Genomic DNA, 18,522 nt, shown 5'->3' with positions numbered 1-18,522 from the left:
GCCCCCTGGGGTCCCCGGGCAGGTACCGAGGCTCCAGGCCTCGGGGCTGAGGAATGATGGTGGAAACCAAGCGATGGAAGAGCGGTGTCCTGGGCCTGTGGGGGCACTGTGTGGGTCACGCCCATCTCGAGACTCGGTTTACCCTTTGTGCACAGACAGTTGGGATAGAAGGGATCGTTTTATTCATCTAGAACTTCTTAAACAAAAGGTGTTCTGACGTCCCCTCCGTGTCTGTGGTTCCCCGGGCTGCCCTCCCACGCTCACGGGCCTCAGGCTGGTCCCGGCCCTCAAGCTTCCTCTTCCCAGCAGCCCCTCAGGAACAAGGACCCCTGTATTTCTAAAACACCTATTTAAGTGTAAAATGTGTTGTTTAATTGACAAATGCCCCCAGAGCACAGCGTCGGCCGGCAGAGGGCAGTGGCTGAAGGCACCCTCCTTGCCCTCACCCCTGCCTGGCCCTGACACCCAGCGGGTCCTGCAGGGCTGGCCGCTGGCCCTAGATTCTGCGTCCTTCCAGAAATGTCTGTGCATGAACCCCGAGGGCAGCCAGTGTGCGAGACGTGTGTGCCCTCGTGCCCTGGCGGGTTTCACCTGCCTACACCTCTGGCCGTGGCACCGCGGAAGGGCGGGGCTCCCAGTCTGGCCAGGATGCGGGCAGGCCCTCCTCCACCAAGGGGACCTACCCCGCTTCCCCACGGCTGGCGGTGTCGCCTCGGGGGGACATGCCTGTGCAGCCACCGTCCCCCTCCAAGTGTCTGAGTGTCCCCTCCAGCCCCACCAGACACCCAGGCCGATCCGAAGGCCGGTCTCGCTGCCTGGATGCCCCGGGGGCTTCTGCCCCCAGCACTGACCTGGCCGCCTGGCGCCCCAGCCTCTGGACCCCGCCTGCAGAACGCCCGGGATCAGAGCCCATGCAGTTCCAGCGAGGCAACGACCCCCCTTTGGAGACTCAGTTTCCCTGGCCCATCTAAGGACAGTTTTCAGCACCTCCCTGCCTGACCAGCCATTTCCACCCCTGATGAAGGCCTACTGTGTGCAAACAAGCGCCTGGGAAGGGAGGAGGAGTGACCTTTGTTTGGGGTCTGAAGGACACTTTCGTCAGCCCGTGACCGAGTTTCCACCATGTGGCTGGCTCTGAGGGCAGAGCCCCACGGGCCACGGACACCACCGGGGACAGGGAGGGGGAGGGGCTGCACTTCCAAACCGAGGGTCCAGGAGGCCCCGCAGCCACGGGCCAGAGGCCATCCCTGTGGCGGCACTGACTGGCGTGGTGTGGGTGGCGTCCATCCTGGGCTGTGGGAGCCTGGTGGTTTGGCAGTGGCCCTTCGGGATGGGCAGGTGGGGAGGCAGACAGGGTGAGAAGTGGCCCATCCAGGATTTATGCTGAAGGAGGACCCGGATTGGGAGTGGGGTGCACGCGGAGAGTCAGGAGCCTGCTCTCTTTGGTTTATTTTGGGGGCTACATGGCAGACAGCTGGAGACGTGGGTCACACGACCTCGTCGATCACTGGGACCGGGTTTTCCTGGGGGCCACCAGAAATGCCCGCTGCACCTGCTGCCTCCTCCTCGCTGGGCTTCTTTCGGGCCTCGGCTGGGGGCCGGGGCGGGGGGTTGCTGGGAGGCTGCTTGATGGTGCCCCCCACCTGCGGCCGCTCCTTGGGCTTGGGCTCGATGGGGATCCACTGCTCTCCGCGGACAGCCGCCTGCAGGATATGGAGGGGCTGGATGGATAGGGCCTCCCAGAGGCCAACTCCACCCCCACACCCTCTCCCCCCAGCCCCTGGGAACCGGGCAGGACCCACGTCTGAAGCCACTAATTCCGGAGTGACAGCCAGGACCCCAGACCCAGCTGCTTCACTCTCCAGGCAGGACCCCACAGTGGGGGGAGGGCAACCTGGAGGCCCTTCAGGTGCATGCTCCAAGACCAGGCCTCCCCCCACCCCCCACCCCCCGCAGGGACTAAGGCCGGGACAGGACATGAGACCACAGGGTGGGAGTGGCCCACGGGGGCAGCCAGGGAGGGCAGGGGGCCTCCGTGGGGGCACCAGCCACAGCAGGCTGGGGAAGAGAATGGGGTCTCGCTGGACGCAGAGCCCTCGGCGGGCTGGGGGGGCTTGGGAACATGTTCTTTCCATCTGTACCCCACAATCCTTGATAAAAAAGTGTGACATGTCACTTATGAAGCAGAAGAATAAAATGAACATCCGTGGTTCCACCTCCTAACTTAAATAGTAGTATATCTACCCTGAAGAGGAAAACTATACAGTGGATCCGAGAGAGTGCAGAAAGACACGGCTTACGGGCAGAAAAGGGCATCTGTAAAAGGCACAAACCAGAGGGCAAACAGACAAACTTCTGTTCCGCCCAGGGAAGGATTTCACACACAAAGGTGACAGACCCCTCACTGAGGCGGAGAAACTATTCAGGGTCTGAAATTCACTCACAGAACATTCACGAGATTCCTGCAAGTTAATAAGGAAAAGACAAAAGCCCCCTCGAAAGATGGGCAGTTCTAAGAGAAAGCTCAGACACGCAGCGGAGGGAAGCAAGTAGGACCCAGCAGCCCAGCCGGCCTTAGGTGGGGGGTGGATGGTCGGAGGGTGCAGGGGCTGGATGCAGGTGACGCCCCCCGCCCCCCGGCACCGCGCGACCACACGCAGGAAGCCGCAGAGCGAACAGACAGGAAGGGCTCCCGCTGGGGGACCAGCAGGCGGGTCACCAAGGAGTGAAACGGCTGGGCCCGTGGGCATTCAGAGCACAGACAACATGCCGCCCCTTTAAGAACATGCACAAATGGAAGGATGAACATGCAGCGCAAGAGAAGCATGAGCATCTGGCCCAAAACCTGTGCCCGAGACTTCCGCCCATGCCATCCTTCCCCAAGTCCGCCGGCCTTTCTGTGAAGACCGGGTGACGTGCATCCTTACCGCAGGGCCTTTGCATGTGTCCCAGCTCCGGGCAGGCCCAATGGGGCAGCTTTGGAAAACATTCACGTGGCATCTGTACTGTTAACGTGCTCCCCAGGAAGTGCTCCCAACGGCACCCCAAGTTAGCAAGGATGGGTTAGATAAGAAAAGTATGCCAAACGGATCCCAATCGGGTTGGGCCTTGGCTGGCCGTGTGACCCTGGGCCAGCCACGTCACCTCTCTGACTTTCCACTTCTTGGTCTGCAAAGCGGGGCCGAGGCGCAGATAAAGGGGTTAGCACACTTTACACATGCAGCGAACGGTGGCCACGGAGTCACCGACTCCGTCACGGCACGAGCAAGGACACAGGCTGCGGAGCTGGCTTTGGGGACAGAGGTGGCAGGGTCCCTCGGGGCTAGCCACAGAGGGTACCACTCACCAGCAGATAGATGCTGCTCGCGATGGCCAGGCAGGCTGTCCCCAGGATGGTGGCAAGCAGGAAGCCAGCAGGTACTGACAGCCTGGGGAGGGGGGCAGGGCGGTCAGGAGGGGTCTGCGGCCCCGGGACCCCCAGGACCAGACAGACCGTTCATAGTGTGTGGCCCCCAGGACCCCGGCTGGAGGACATGCCCAGTCCTGCAAAAGGTTGGGCTTCCACGCTTGGGCCCTTGGAACTGTCCTCTTTGCTTTTATTTGAACTTTAACAACTCTTGGGGTGCTGGCGCTTGGCCCCCACCCACCACGCCAGGAGGAACCTCACACGTCCGCCGAGGCCCATGGGCGTTGCGGCCTCCCTGGCAGGAACCAGCAGGTGCGTGCACAAGGCAGGGAGCAGGGCCGCCCAGGTGAGCCTCGTCAGCCCCCAACTACTCCTGATTAAGTTCTAGCGTTGCCGTGAGCTATTACGCAGCACGAGGGGACCGAGCAGGTCTGGAAGCGTATCTGGGCGGGGATGGGGCTGACTTGGTGCAGGCGGTGGGGAGGGTTTATGCCAGGGCTGTCCTGGTCCTCAGGGGGCTGTGGGGGGCAGGGGGGCTCACCCAAGGTGCAGGAAGGCCCGGATGTAGTAGTTCCTGGTGAGAGGCCCGAACACCTTCAGCACTTTGGTCATATACTTCTGTCCACTAGGCAGAGGGAGAGAGCAGACAGACTGTATCCTACTCAGCAGCGCCCCCGTCCCCCCCAGAGCACCCCGGCTTCTTCCCTCCCAGAGACCGAGGGGCCACGGCGGCTAGGCGGGCTCTGGCCTGTTTGCCCAGGAGGGCGTCTGCAGCGTCAGAAGGAGTGTCCTCGGCCCCCAGGCAGAGGTGGGGGACTCACCATCTCTCCATGGTGGATCCCTTTCTTCTCTTCCCCCGGGGGTACTCCAGCAGGCAGACGAACACACCTGCGCCGCTGAACGTGCCGTTAAGGAACAGCTGGGCTCAGCCTGGAGGCCAGGGTGAGCCCCCTTTGCTGATGAGAAAACAGGGGTGCAGCTGCGTCCTGGAGGTCAGACAGCTGGGAAACAGGTTCCGACAGGTCTGGCCACTCTCCTGCCTGCTGGCCTGTCACAGCCGGGCCACAGGGGTTCAGCCCAGTCCCGGACAGATCCCAAGGCTGCCCAGGGGGACAGCTGATAGAAGGGGGGCCAGAGGGCACCCCCAGAATTCCCGAGGCCTCAACGCCAGTCACTCCCCTGCTCCCAGCCTTGGCTTCCCGAACTGCGACTGAGCCCTATCCTGCCTTCCCCACAGCTGCGGGGCGTCTAACGGGCCCAGGGAAACTGATGTGCCCCCAGGGGCAGCCGCGTCCCCACCCCGAGCCGAGCAGCACTACCCCCCGCCCCGGGGTCTACCCTGGCAGGATACATGGAGTACACGCCAAAGTACCACTTGGTGAACTGGCCGGCAGTGGCCACGATGCCCCCCATGATGAGGACTGTGGACAGAGGAGAAGCAGGTTAGCAGGAGTCCCCCACCCCCAGGGGGATGCGCCCCCACCCCAGCCCTGTCCGTGTGCTCCGCCCCCGCTCGGCGAGGCCAGCAGTCGGCCACAGATGCCCACAGATGCTCCGCAGTGGGACAACACGCTTGCCTGTGCAGGGGACACAGGCGGGGGGAGCCCTAGGAAGCAGCACGTGAGCTGGGTAGTGAGCCGGGCAAGGGGCTGAAGGAGCAGCTCGCGCGCGGACGGAGCCGGGTCCGCGTCCCCGCAGCTGCCTCGGAGCCCGGAGCGGGCAGGTGGGGCCGGTCTTCACCCCGGCTGCCCGCTCTGTGGGGCTCTGTGGATGCCGGGCCATTTGGAGTGTTTGCTTCCCGTGTTTCGAGATGACATTATTTGTCCGTGTTTCTGTGGACAGACGATCTCTCCCGGCCGCACGGTGCTCCCGCTTGTCCAACTGTCTCACCTGGACCCCAGCTGTCAGGTACTGATACTCCCAGGCCCTTCCTGTCGGCTATTTCGAGCCTGCGAGGTGCTGCCTCGTCTGGATCTTTTCTCCCCAGAAATTTTTTTGTTACAACTTTTTTTATTGCGGTAAAATATCTGTAACATGAAATGTTCCATTGTAGCCATTTTGAAGTCTAAGGTCCTAAGTCCAGGCACACCCCTGTGTGAGCATCCCCAGAGCTTCCAGCAATTTCTCCAGCTACAATTACGTGAGCTCGGTGACTTTGGGAGGTGCTCCCCCACGTGCTCTGCACCCACGTCAAGACTCCCCTCAGCCTGCGAGCCCCCCGCGCCCTTGTGCCCAGCCTCCACTCATCAATGCCGTCCATGCGGTGTTCTGCTTTAGTTTATCAGCCGCCAGGGACTGACCTGCTCTCCCGTCTTTGGGACATTTCCATTGCTTCTGGTTTTGCATGATTACGAATGAGCCGATACGGCCAGGTTTTTAATACTTCCACCAGCCTGACAGGAAACATCACAGGTTACTGAGCGCAGCTAACAACGTGAACTCACCGTTTCTCCTTAACAGTTGTTGGTGTTGCTTTTCCCACCTCCTGCTAACATGCTCAAACTCTTAAGTTCTCAACTTTCTCTTCCTGGGTCACGTGTGGACTTCAGCTTCACCTCAGCCCCAAGCCGCGTGCGCCATGGTTGATTAATTATTTACCGTCGGTGCTTATTCCCGAAGGCCCCCTCCTCGTGGCCAGTCCTGTCTGCTGGACTTGGCGCCCCCGGCTGACGGGCATCCTTCGCGGGTCCCCCCGGGGCAGGCCTGGCAGCAGCCCGCCAAAAGAGTTGGCCTGGGTCCTGACCCCACCCTTCCTCTCCGCACCTAAGATTTCATTCCCTTGCCTTCTGGCAGCTGCTCTAGAGAAATCTGCAGTCTGATGCCAAGCCACTTTTCCCCTCTGGCAAATTTTAATATTTTCTTTAATGGTCTCTAATTTGATTACCGTGTGTCCAAAAAGGGATTTGTTTTCCTTTATTCTGTAAAGGACTCTGCTTTCTTTCAATCTGAGATTTCTCCATTTCTGAAAAATGCTCACCCATTATCCGTTTGTATTGCCTCCTGGCATTCACCCTACAGAGCCCTGATTCTCACCTCTGCCCCTGCTGCTCCCATGGGGAGGGTCTCCCCTGCCCCCCACTGTCCACAGGGCAGGTTTCTCCCCTCCACTCCTGCCCACAGGGTGCCCCCCTGCCCTGCACAGGGCTCAGCTTCTCTTTAATAACCCCATCTCTGTGTCTGGGCTGCGTGCTGTGAGGTTCCCTGAACCCCATCTTCCATTCCGCGAATCCTCTCGTCTTTATAGCATGTTCAATTCATCCATTAATCTTTAATGACTTTTCTTCCTTGACGTTCTGCATTAGTTCACTTTTTGCACTGTCGTGTTTTGCTGTATAATTCTCTGCTCCTTTCACTCCTGGAGCAGTTTGGAACATACTGGTAGGCATCGACGTGTGCTCACGTTCTCAGGTCTTCCAGACGGCTCGGCCGCTCTGGCTCTGTCATGGTGTGAGCAGGTCCACCCCAGGCGGCGTGCTTCCTCGGGGGGGGGGGGCGGGGGGGGGCTGGTGAGCAGACAGCTGGCAGGGTCAGGCTTCCTGCGGCCGCAGGGAGCAAACGGCCTTGCAGACAACTTTCACGTTTGCCTCTGCTGGGGGCTTTGGGGTTTCTCCAGGCCTGGGCCCAGTGCATGGGAATCTCTGGCGCAGGGTAGGGGACATTAGGCCCTTCCCCACACACAGCACAGGCCTGAGTTTCCACGGTTTTGCCTTGTCCCGGACTTCTTCAATCCAGCTCTGGCTGCAGGTCCCAAGCGTCCTTGGAGGGGACCATTTCCTACTCTGTTTCTTGTGCAGGTGGCCTTCCCCAGCCCGGTCCAGCCATGCAGCCCAGCCTCGCCTGTTTCCACGCAGAGGCCCCCACATCCCACCAGGTAAGAGCCTGAGCCCCTTCCTTCAGCCCAGATACACCACCTTGAAACCTCACTCTGCTTTTCGGCTAGCAGATTTCCTACCGGTGGTGCCGAGCTCTGGTACATATTAACTTTTTTTGTTGGCTGGTCAGCATCTGGGGGACTAGAAGAGGGAAGGGAGGTGTTCTGCATTCAGCCAGCTCACTTGTGTTTGGGTGCGTGACTTCCCCATCCCGAGCTGCAGTGTTGCTGCCTGCCCTCAGCAGGAGGGGGGCAGACACCACTGATTCACCAGGAAGGCAGGAGGACTGGTCCACTGCCACCAAACGCTGATAGAACCCTACCACACGCAGGACGCAGCAGTAACATGGAAAGATGAGGCCTCGGCTATTGTGGGGCTCATAGTCTTGTCAGGGGGAGCAGAAATAAACATCAAAACTAGAAGAGGGGGAAGGTGACTGAATGTCTGGGGCTACTCTGCACCTGGTGCTCTGGAAAGACGCCTCCAAGCAGGTGGCATCTTGAGCTGAGAAACAAATGGAGAAGCCAGCCAGCCACAGAGGCTTCAGCTCCGCAAAGGCCCTGTGGTCTGCTCAGGAGATCCGGGCACAGAGTCCATGCAAGGCAGGGAGCTGGAGGCTCAGGGCCCAGAGCAGCCCGAATCTGTCTTTTGGTGTGTGTACAGGAAAACCTCAGGAAGGCTTTCAGCAGCAGGTGCCACGATCGGGTCAGATGGGGTTTCCCACAACAGAAAAATCTGTGGGGTGTGACTGTGGCTAGGGTCTCGCCAGGCCTGAGACATCCCTGGAGGCTGCAGTTTATACCCAGGAGAAAAGTCAGCAAGGGAGGAACCAGAGCAGGGCTCTGGGGGACCTTCTGACAAACGGTCTTATTTGATTTGATGATGGAGAAGGCTAAGCCCAGGCCCTGACTTCACTGTCTGCACAGCGGACGTGAGAGAGGTGTGGGTCCCAAGGCACCGCAGGCTGTAGCCAAGGCCAGGACGGCTGGCCTGCATGCAGTGGTCTTCAAAGAATGGGGTTCCGGGGTCCAGAACCCTCTACTTCCTGGGAGGCTGGTCTGCAGTGGACAGCCTGGGGACAGTGAGGAGCACCATGTGACCAACCCACTGAGTTCTTGGCCACTCGAGATGCCCAAAGCAAGGGTGACCTGCCTGGACATACAACACACCGCTAGACCCCGTGATCTAAAATGTGATCCAACTGTGTGGGGCTGGGGAGACTTTGTGTGCCTTCCCTCCCCAGGTGGCAGGAGGTCTCAAGGGGGTCCCAGGGGAATGGTGCTGGGCTAAGAGCCCCCCTTGTCTGCATATTCCCCACTGGGCATAGGCCCTTCCTGGGAGTGGCAGGTCCCTGGAGGGGGGCCAGGCAGAGCCTCTGGGCCCCCTCTTGACTCAGCTTTACCCCACCCAGTCCTGAGAGGTTCCTGCTTGTGAGTACCGAGCTGGGGTACATACCCCACTGCTCCCTAATCAGAGCTCTTGAGCACAGGTGGCAGGGTGACTGGGGGCCCTGCCACCCTTCCCCAGAAGCAGTCTCTGGGAGCAGAGCTGAACGCGGGTCACTCTGGGGGTTTCCAGCCACCTTATGAAATCCCAGATGCCCTTCTGTGCAACTGGGGGCTGGGCCCCACATGGAGAGTGCCTGCCACCCAGGCCCAGGAAGAGAGGGAGCCCCTCCCCACCTCTGGGCAAAGCCCCCCCACTCCCGGGCAGCCCCCCCCCGGCCCCCCCCCCGCCCCACGGGCGTCCACTTGCTGGGTTTACCCAATCCCGGTGGGCAGTGACTCCCCGGAAACCACCAAGGACGAAACGCCTCTTCCCGAGCTGCAACTTCCTCTCTCGGTGGAGAGGTCCGGGCGGGGGTGGGGGAGCGTGGAGGGGACAGCTGGAGGGTGGGCAGGAGCCGGGGGACTGGTCTCCGAACCCCCTCCGCAGGCTAAGGTCCCTGACTGCCCGGCTGGCCGCAGCCCACCCCCACCTCGAGCCCGCCCTGCAGCGGCAGGTCCCCAGCCCCGCCTTCAGTCCCCACTTCCCGGCTCGCAGCCCGAGGTCTCGGCGCCCCCTCCGGCCCGGCCCGCAGCCCGAGGTCTCGGCGCGCACTCACTCAGGCCGGAGGCCAGTGCCTGCTCGTTGGCCCACATGGCCCACTCGATCTGCCCCATGGTGGCGGAGGCGACCACAGCTCGGCGGGATGCCTGCGACACTGCGGCCCGCGTTACCGCCGCCCGCCCCGCCCCGCCCCGCCCCGCCCCGCCTCCAGCGACCGGCCCGCCCCCGGCAGCCCCGCCCCCAGTGGCAGCCCCGCCCCGCCGGGCAGGTGGGTACCCCGCTGGGGCCTTCCCCGTCCCGCTCTCCGTGAGAGCCGGGACCGAGCGTGGGGGGCCTGTCCGCCCCAGGCCTCCCTCCCTGGCGGGGTCCCTGCAGGCCCAGCCAGGCCGCCTCCGGCCCAGGCCCGGCCCACTTCCTCCTCCCCGCTCCTTCCGGGCACGGGAGCGGGAGGCCACCATTTGTGCTCCACTTCCCAAGCATCACCTGGGCTGAATCGGACCAGGGCGATCCCTGGAGGGCTGCGTCACACGGGGATCAGGCTGTGACTTGGAGGCACCTGCCTAAGAGGGCAGAGGCACCCCAGAACGCTCAGCTTCCAGACCAAGGATCCCACAGGCGGCAACAGGGGTTTCTCCCAAGAGGTGTGGGCAGGCTGGTTCCTAGATTTTAAAGGCCTAGATGGCCACACAATGGATGACCCACAAGGGAACAAGGCGCCAGCACTCACGAGGGACGGTGGCAGGCTCAGCCCCCACTTCCCCATCTGGCTGTGTCCTGGAGCAGGTGTGGCCGAGGTCAAACCGCAGGCAATCCTCTGCTCAGAGGATTAACTCCTCTGGAGGACAGGATGTGCCAAGCTTCTGGGGAAATCCGGAATGCAGGAGTGCGTCCTTGTCATCTCCCCCCACCATCCCCGTCAGGATCATAGCCAGCAGGTGCTTCAGCAGCAGCTGCCACGGCCACGGCCCTGACCCTGGCGGTAGAGGGACAGGGGTTTGGCCCAGGTGTCCACCTCCTCCTGGAAGCCTGCCTTGCATTGCACTGATGTTTCAGAAATGGGGAGGGGTGGCATTCCTGTGGTTTCAGGACCCAGAAACTTCTGGGCTTTGGGGAATCATGTCCTTAACCAGCAAACCCACTTCCCACCTTCTTTCATGGACAGGGACCTAGGGCCAGACCCAAACCACATCCTCACACCCCTCAGAGCCTCAGTGACCACGTCAGCCGCCGAACGTGGGTCGTGGCCACATGCTCAACCCTCACTGTGTGGCCAGCGGTTGACAGGCAAGCGAAGGGGACAGAAGGCAGCTTTTTTGGGTGCTCTGCCCATACCCTCCAGCCCCTCAGCGCAGGGGCCCCAGAGCGTGGATGTCGGAAGCACAGAAGAGCACGTCTGCCCCGGTCAGCCCGGCAGCCTTTATTCCCCGCAGCCCGCACGCTCCGTGGGTGCTGCTCGCCCACCGCCCGCTGGAGACACAGCCGGGGTCCTTCTGTAAGGAAACGTTCCATTTGTGCCGCATGCCTGAGTCTGGCAGAGGGACCATGGGGCTATCTCAGGCTTGAAGCTTCTGTGGGGGGTCCCTGAGGTCTGCAGCGGTGACCTGTCCTCCGGCTCTGAGGAGGGGTGCCAACTCCCCGTCATGTCCAGCAGAGCTGCTGTTTGGGGCTGTGGGAGTGGCCTCTGAAGGGGTGCCCGGCAGCTCCACACCGTCCAGCTCAGCGCCCGGAATCAGATCCCTGGCGCTCATACCCGCTCTCTTCTCGGCGAAGCACTGGGTGAGGCTGGAGCGAGGTGAGGCCCTTGGTGGGGGGCATTCCCGACGGCCTGGGTGGTGCACATGCTCACTCCTCTGACCCGACTCAGCCACAGCACGTGCTCCGGCCTGGAGCCCGGGGGCTAGCCCTCAGGGCCCAACCAGCGCGGACCCGCCAGCCGCCACACCCAGCTCCCCAGTCCCAGCGAAGCGGCCCTTCTCCCAGCAGCGGCCGGGGCTCCCCTTGGGGAAGGCAGTCAAGCGGCTGGCTTCGGCAGGCCATCTGGGCCCAGGAGGTGAGCCTGACGGTCATCCAGGATTTGAGGCCCAGGTCCCACCTGTCAGATGGGGATAACGGGAGAGGCAGGTAAGTGCAGGTCAGAAGCTAACAACCCACGTGGTAACACCCTGACACCCCAACCCACACTGGGCACCCTGTCACTTCACCTCCATCACCCAGACCCGGGGTAGACAGCAGGTCCCAAGTGGAAGGGAGAGACCATGGGCCTGGGGGCTCAGGTCACAGGAATTAGAATCAGACAGATCTCAGTGAAATGCTGACTCAGGCATTCAAACAGGGATTCTGACCTGATCCTGTGCGGTGAGCCAGAAAGGTCCCCAGGATCCCCAGCACCTGTGTGTCTCCCTAAGTCTGCCCCCTCAGCACAGGGAACACCCCCCGGCAATGCCGGGGGTCCTTAAACATCCACTTGCAAGGTAAGTGAGTGAATGGGACAAGCCACATTGTACTAAATGCTCTGAAAACCCAAAGGTAACGTCACTGCGTCTTCTGCTCCTACTCTTGGCAAGTCGGCTTCCCAGCCAACTGGGAAGATGGCAGCTGACGGGAGCCCCTTCGCCTGGGGGCGGGCGGGGTCTGCGCCCGCAAGGCTGGAGGCGCCCCCCTCAGTCAGCGGGGCCGCTGGGCCTCACCTGGGTGGCAATGATGTACTTGACGCCGCCGGGGGTGGGGTCCACGTCCAGCGCAGCTTTAAGCTCGTCCGAGAGGGGGACAGGCCTCACGGGCAGCCCTTTCAGAAACCTGGGGAAAGACAGGCAGGCAGGTCGGGAGGCCACGGACGGGAAGCGGGAAGCGGGAAGCGTGCAGACAGCAGATGCAGGACAGGAAGCAGACTGGCGGCTGCGGGGGTTGGGGGAGGGGCGCAGGGTTCTTCCGGGGAAAAGCAGAAGCCCCGGCACCAGACGGGGACAACGGGAGACGCAGGTAAGTGCAGGTCAGAAGCTAACACCCGTGTGTGGGCGCAGCCCGGGGCGCGCACTCCAAGGCTGCACAAAACACTAAAGGTACGCGGTGTGGATGTGACCTCGCACACGAAGTCCGGCACAAGTGAGCAAGTGCCTGGCGGGGTCACCAGGGACTCTCACTCCTCACCCGCGGCTCCTGCTTGGCCCGGGGGGAGGGGAACAAAGCTCAAGAAGGAAGTACCTCATGGGGCGCCTGCGTGGCTCAGGTGGTTGAGCAACCAAGTCTTGGTTTCAGTTCAGGCCACGGTCTCAGGGTCCTGGGATCGAGCCCGTGTCGGGCTGTGCGCTCAGGGGGAGCCTGCTTCTCCCTCTCCCTCTGCTCTCCCCCCCACTCATGCTCTCTCTCTCAAATAAATAACGTCTTTGAAAAAAAAGAAGACGAAGGCAACACCTCAGTCCGAGGGGGAGTCCACGGACATGCTCCCCAGGAAGCGAAAGCCTGCAAACTGCCCACGGGGTGACAAGAGCAATGAGTTCAGAGTCTCCCACAAGGACACCAGCTGCCTTGGGGGCCGTCCTTGGTCATGGGGTCCGTCCACAGTGAGGAAGTCAGCCTTCCAGCCCCCACCCACTACAAGTCAGTGTTGCCCAGACGACAGTGACACATAAACCGACCCCACATACTCCCTGCACCCCTGGCAGGGAAGTGTCCCTGTGCTGAAACGACCAGAAGAGAGAAGTCCAAAGGCCCGGTCATCACCGCGAGGCGCAGGCGCCGCCCCCAGGAGCCATTACGCTGCATGGACCTGCGCGTGAGGCCACAGGGAGGCACCCTTGGGGGCACGCTGCTTGGCGTTCCTGCAGAGACTGAAACTCCCATGGGACCCCCATTCAGCACCACGGCCTCGGGGGCCACCGTCCCAGATCTCAGCGGGAGACCCTGCTCCTCCCTCCACGCCTCCCAAATGTGGGGGACCCCCAACTCACTTGTCTCCGTTCGACTCCGGGGGGAAGCACTGTCTCACGGCAGCCACGAACTCAGGCACAGTGTCGTCCAGGGCGAAGACCACGGCATTGGGGCCCGCATCAAACGTGTACGCCACCTGGAACCCGCACGGTCAGCACTGAGTGTCTGCGGAGTGGCCGGCCCGGCTCACACGGAGACCCGGGGCTGCCCACGGCCAAGCCGGGCCCAGGCGACCTGCCTGCCGTGGAGCTGGGCACCTCTGCCCACCAGCTCAGGACCAGCGGCTTCACGTGCGGGCCACGCACCCCTGCACCGGCCAAAAAACAAAGTGCCTGCAGACAGCAGGGGACAGCGGGAGCTGAGAAGCCCTGTCTCGGCCGGCTTGTGCTGGACCGCAGCCGGGCTCTCCGGCAGCTCTGGGCCAAGGGCTGTCCCAGGGAACACGCCGCAAGTCTGGGGAGCCGGCAGAGTGGCGTCAGCCCCCACCTGCCCCCCCGCCTTGCCTTGGTCTGCCCATAGTGGGCGTTGAAGCGGTGCACCAGTTGGACAATGCGCCTGGAGGTGTCGCTGAGGTAAGAGATGGGCGGGAAGGTGTCCAGGCAGGTGGCGTGGAACTGGTTGCTGTCCTTCATGGTCAGCTGGCCGAAACCCTGGAAGTCCCGCTCCTGGACACAGCGGGTCATCTCTGCCATGCGCGCTGGCACCACGGATTCAGCCCGGAACTGCAAGGCACACTCCCGTGAGGTGCAGCCGTTCCCCCTGCAGGGCGGCCAGGGGCTCTGCTGGGGGCTGAGCCGAGCCGAGCAGCCAGGCTTCGAAGGACGCAGGTGGAGCCTGCGTGTTGTGATGTGCAGGACGTGCCCTAGGCCGCCGCCAGCCTTACCCTGAGCAGGGAGCTGGTCTCCACGCTGGTCTGCATGCCCGCGGTGCTGCCCATCAGCTTCTTCTCCGCGCTCACCTGCACCAAGAGAAATAGCCTGGACCCCACCCTGCAGCCCCCAGCCTGAAACACCCATCCCGTTCCATCCCTCCCCAACCAGAGGTCGCCTCCCTGGGCAGACAGGGCAGGCCTGGGAACAGTAGCCCCTTTGCTGTGGGGAGTCACTCAAAGCTTAGCCAGGTGCCTCCACCACCCGGGGAGCCCACGGGCCAGGAGGAACCGCCCCCCCAGCCTCACTCACCACAAGTATGAGGACTCGGAGCTCGGGCCAGTGTGACTCCGGGGCCACTTGCCGGGCGATGCTGTCCTTCCCATCAGCCCGCTCCCCCATCTGCCACTCCACAAAGCCACCATACAGGCTCCGGCAGGCGCTGCCTGAGCCCCGGCGAGCCACTTCCGAGAGGTCACTCTCAACCCCGTAGACCCGGGCCAGGGCATATGCTGCAGGCACAGAGTGAAGGGCACAGGGGGCTCAGATGGGTGGGGAAGGGCTGAAGACTTTGAAAAGCCATGTGGAGCAGAGGCCAATGCAGAGAGGCCTGAAGAGTGGGCATGAGCATGGCGGCTGGTAGTGCTGGGCATTAGGGAGCAGGGCTGGGTCTGGCCAAGGGTCTATTGCCAGGATACAGAGCTGGGGGCCCACAAGGCAGGCTCTCTGTCCCCACCACTGTGTGTCCTCCTGGCCTTGCCAGTCATCGAGGGCAGCTTAAGCATGGGCACATGAACTAGCTGAGCAAGTAAGCATCACCCCTGGGGTTTCTGCTAGGCCACACCCAATCAGCCCACCGCCTGCCACTGTGGTACCCAGCTTTGCCCCAGGTGGGGAGGGCCTATTGGAGAGTGAGCCAGCACAGAGGAAAGCGGAGCAGGGGTCTGGAGGGAGGGAGACAGGTTCCCAGGGAGCCTGTCGGAGCACCCGGAGCCAGCTGCACCCAGAGCCAGCCAAGCCAAGAAACTGGCCCTATCTTAGGCTTAAGCAAGTTCGAGATGGATTTCTGGCACATACAACCTAGAGGATTCTACACACAGAGCCCGGGGAAGATTTTAGCACTCGAGTCCCTGAAGGCTGCGAGCGTGTGAAGGGCCGCCTGCCGCGGCACAGCACCCTAGGGGCCCTGGGTCTCCTGTGGGCACCCACCGAGGCAGGCGTAACCTGCCGCTGAGGAGGCCAGGCCCGCGGCCGTGGGGAAGTTGTTCACTGATGCGATGTGAACCTTGTAGCTGAGGCTGAGGGGCAGTGGGTCCTCATCACCGGCACTCCTCCGCTTCCGGGCCAGGCGGCGGACTGAAGGGACGGGGGAGACGGTCACTGGGCAGAGTGGCCCCGACCTGCTCCTGGCAACTCACCTGCCGTGAGTCAGGAAGAGGCAGCAGACTCTGTGCAGGCCTCTGCTCAGGGGAAAGCCGCAGACCCCAGCGCCAGACCCACACCCGGCTCTGGCTGTGCTAACAGGCATCCCCTCCCCCCAAAAGGGGCCGGGCTGCGGTGGGAAGTCAGGGGAGCCAAGAGGCCGCAGCACCTTCTGTGCACTCAGACCCAAGCCAGAGTGAAGAAGGGACAGTGGCGTAAGGAACCAGCTTGGCCTGGCCCCAGCGCTGCACGCGTCCCTCGCGGGACCCCACTCACTCTCCCTTAGGCAGGCCTGGAGGCGGGGCTGCCCCACGTCCTCCTCCCGGCCATTCAGCCAAATCCGGTCCTCGGTGAAGTCCTTGCTGATGGCAGCTGTGGTGGTGGTCTTCAACTGAGAAAGAAAACACAGGCCACCTCAGGGGTGGGTGCTGGCTAAACAGCCCCCTCCACTGGGGAGGGCCTTCCTATGACGGCCCTTCACCGTCACGCACTCAGGGGCAGGGACGGCCTTACTGGAGAACAGGGCTGTTGAGGCCCAGCAGGCCAGGCCGGGCAGTGAGGAAGGCCCCAAGCCACACAGCAGGCTCGGTGCCAGGCCTGGCCTCCAGCACGCAGGGTGCAGCCCACACTTCCATGGCCCACAGCAGAGCCACTGGGCATGGCTCCCGGAGGAAGGGATGCGGACCTCCAGGGGAGACCAGGGAGCATGGGAGTGCATGTGAAGAACAGTCCTAATGGGGTGTGTGTGTGTGTGTGTGTGTGTGTGTAACTGGCTAGGGAGTTATTACTACCAATCCAATTGTCACACAAAGGTTCGACAAAACAAGTTTGGTAGATATTTGCTTTGGTGTTTAGTGCCGACCCATACTAACCTGGTCCTGGTGCAAGGTGACACTCAGAGAGGAGTTGATGGGTAGGATCAGGTCCTCATCTCGCTTTCCCCCTGGAACAAACAACCCAAGGCAAGGCCAATCCATTTCCCAGCCCTGCAAACCAGCACGCTGTTGCCCTCACTCCTCCCCACCAGTGCTCCCCAGTTACCCTCACTCCCATCCCATTGCTCCCCCATCTGCCAGGAGCCTGCTCTCTGCACTGGATACGTCCTCTTCCTGCTGTGCCCTCACCTTCAGGAAGTCCTCCTGGATTGCTCCCCACTTCACTGGGCTCCCACTCCCAGAGCGGAGCCGGAGGCCAGCCCATCCCTCTGCTTCAATGCTTCTGTTTAATCTTGTTTCATCCGTTCAACGAATTACCTTGGAGTGCCTTCCAGACCCTGAGCACTCTGATGGTAAGGTTTTTGCCTCCCACACAGGAGGAGCCCTGGTTACGGAAACGCCTCCAAGCTCTCTGCTCTCACGCCCTGGAGACACGCGGGACCGCCCCCACTGCTCGCACACCAGCGACAAAGGAAACCTTCGCGGAGGGGGACGTGGCGGGCCTCTCAGTGAAGCAGGCACAGCACACTGCACTTTCATGTGCGGTGCTGGGAGGGTGGACAGTTAAGGGGGTGGTGATGACTACCGCCTGGCAGGTGACCCATGATGGCACAGACACAGACCGGCACAAACATGCCCAGCTCATCTGTGACAAGAGTGCAGAAGCAATGCAAATGAGAGGAACGGCCTTCTCAGCAAATGCTGCCCCAATAACGGGACATCCAGAGGCCAGGTGATCCTGTGCCTTACCCAGAGAAACAATTCAAGGTGGGGACTTAAATTTAAAATGTAAAACTACAAAACCTTTAGCAAAACACACAGGAGAAAACCTTTAGGCTGTAGGACCAGGCAAATGTGTCTGACTTGACACCAAAAGCATGACCCACTCATGGAAAAACTGACACATTGGAGTTCACCAAAACTTTAACAACTTCAGCTCTTTGAAAGACCCTGTTAGGAGGATGAGAAGACAAGCTACGGAGTAGGAGAAAATATTGGCAAACCCCATGTCCAACAAAGGATTAGTATCTAGAAGATATCGCAAACTCTCAAAACTCCACGGTAAGAAAGTGCACGGTCCAAGCAGAACACGGACATGAGGACATGCAGGTTACAGGTAAGCAGGAGAGCAGGTGTTCAGTATCCCTGGCCTGAAACCCACAACCAGATGTCACCCCACTGATGAGAATAGCTCAAATAAAAACTATTGACAACACCACCACAGGCTGAAGAGCTGGATCACACGGACATTGTTGGTGGGAACGCAAAGTGGGGTGGGAAGTTTTTCTGTATTTTATTTTTTTAAAGATTTTATTTATTTATTTGACAGAGAGAGTCAGAGCACAAGTGGGGAAATGGCAGAGGGAGAGGGAGAAGCAGGGGCATCTGGGTGGCTCAGTCGGTGAAGCGCCTGCCTTCGGCTCAGGTCATGCACGATCCCAGGGTCCTGGGATCCAGGCCGAGTGGGGCTCCCTGCTCCGTGGGGAGCCTGCTTCTTCCTCTTCCTCTGCTCCTCCCCCGCACTTGTGCACGTGCACTCTCTCTCAAATAAATAAAATCTTTAAAATTTAAGAAATAAAAACAAAAGACTAAAGTACAACTACCCTATGACCCAGCAGAGGCATTCCTGGACATTGGTCCCCAAAGAATGACAACTTGTATTCACACAAGCCCCGGTACAGTTTTGCGGCAGCTTGATTCACAATAAAGCTCAACCTGGAAACGACCAGCTGCTAAGGAACGTGTGGGACGTCCCCACCAGGGAGCAGGACTCAGCCCGGAACAGGCCAGTAATGAGTGAGCAGTCGCCTGCCCGTCTCCAGAACCACCGTGACAAGAGCCACTCCCCAGAGCTACATAGGCTGTGATTCCACTGACAGCGATCTTCAGACGAGAGCACGATAGACATGGAGAGCGGCCCCCAGCTGGCCAGCTGCGGGAGACTGAGGGAGCCCAGCCCCCGTGCTGGACACTGTCACCGTCCCCCGCGGGGCAGGCCGTCCGCGTGGACACTGTCGCCAACCCCGTCCCGCCCCCGCGGG

At 61.4% G+C, this 18,522-nt stretch overlaps 2 protein-coding genes across 3 annotated transcripts in view; both read right to left on the bottom strand.

Annotated features, from left to right (window-relative positions):
• Positions 1-1,402: 1,402 nt before the first annotated feature.
• Positions 1,403-9,507, bottom strand: LOC118023475 (cytochrome b-245 light chain). Of its 2 annotated transcripts, XM_035024622.1 has the most exons (7): positions 9,383-9,507; positions 4,758-4,827; positions 4,228-4,302; positions 3,948-4,031; positions 3,347-3,428; positions 2,928-2,976; positions 1,403-1,703 (listed from the first exon to the last, which is right to left on the bottom strand). In XM_035024622.1, exons 1-7 carry the CDS (start codon positions 9,438-9,440, stop codon positions 1,426-1,428), a joined length of 696 nt encoding a protein of 231 aa, XP_034880513.1. In that variant the 5' UTR covers positions 9,441-9,507; the 3' UTR covers positions 1,403-1,425. The 2 variants fall into 2 exon arrangements, with proteins under 2 accessions (XP_034880513.1, XP_034880514.1); XM_035024623.1 differs by lacking the exon at positions 2,928-2,976 and having other exon boundaries at positions 1,433-1,703.
• Positions 9,508-10,720: 1,213 nt separating this feature from the next.
• The window catches only part of MVD (mevalonate diphosphate decarboxylase), an 8,038-nt gene continuing 236 nt past the window's right edge, over positions 10,721-18,522 (bottom strand). Inside the window, exons 2-10 of the mRNA XM_035024621.1 lie at positions 16,418-16,488; positions 15,822-15,936; positions 15,333-15,479; positions 14,436-14,635; positions 14,138-14,212; positions 13,758-13,976; positions 13,275-13,390; positions 12,015-12,123; positions 10,721-11,419 (exon numbers count right to left, since the gene is read on the bottom strand). Of these exons, the coding sequence (XP_034880512.1) occupies positions 11,339-11,419; positions 12,015-12,123; positions 13,275-13,390; positions 13,758-13,976; positions 14,138-14,212; positions 14,436-14,635; positions 15,333-15,479; positions 15,822-15,936; positions 16,418-16,488 (1,133 nt within the window). The 3' untranslated portion in view covers positions 10,721-11,338. The remainder of the gene's footprint in view (positions 11,420-12,014; positions 12,124-13,274; positions 13,391-13,757; positions 13,977-14,137; positions 14,213-14,435; positions 14,636-15,332; positions 15,480-15,821; positions 15,937-16,417; positions 16,489-18,522) is intronic.

This window comes from Mirounga leonina, unplaced genomic scaffold, assembly GCF_011800145.1.
Source record: "Mirounga leonina isolate KUSES-001 unplaced genomic scaffold, KU_Mleo_1.0 Mir_180, whole genome shotgun sequence".
Taxonomy (NCBI): Eukaryota; Metazoa; Chordata; class Mammalia; order Carnivora; family Phocidae; genus Mirounga; species Mirounga leonina.
The sequence above is the reverse complement of the archived record's forward strand: the minus strand, read 5'-3'. Positions and strand labels throughout refer to the sequence as shown.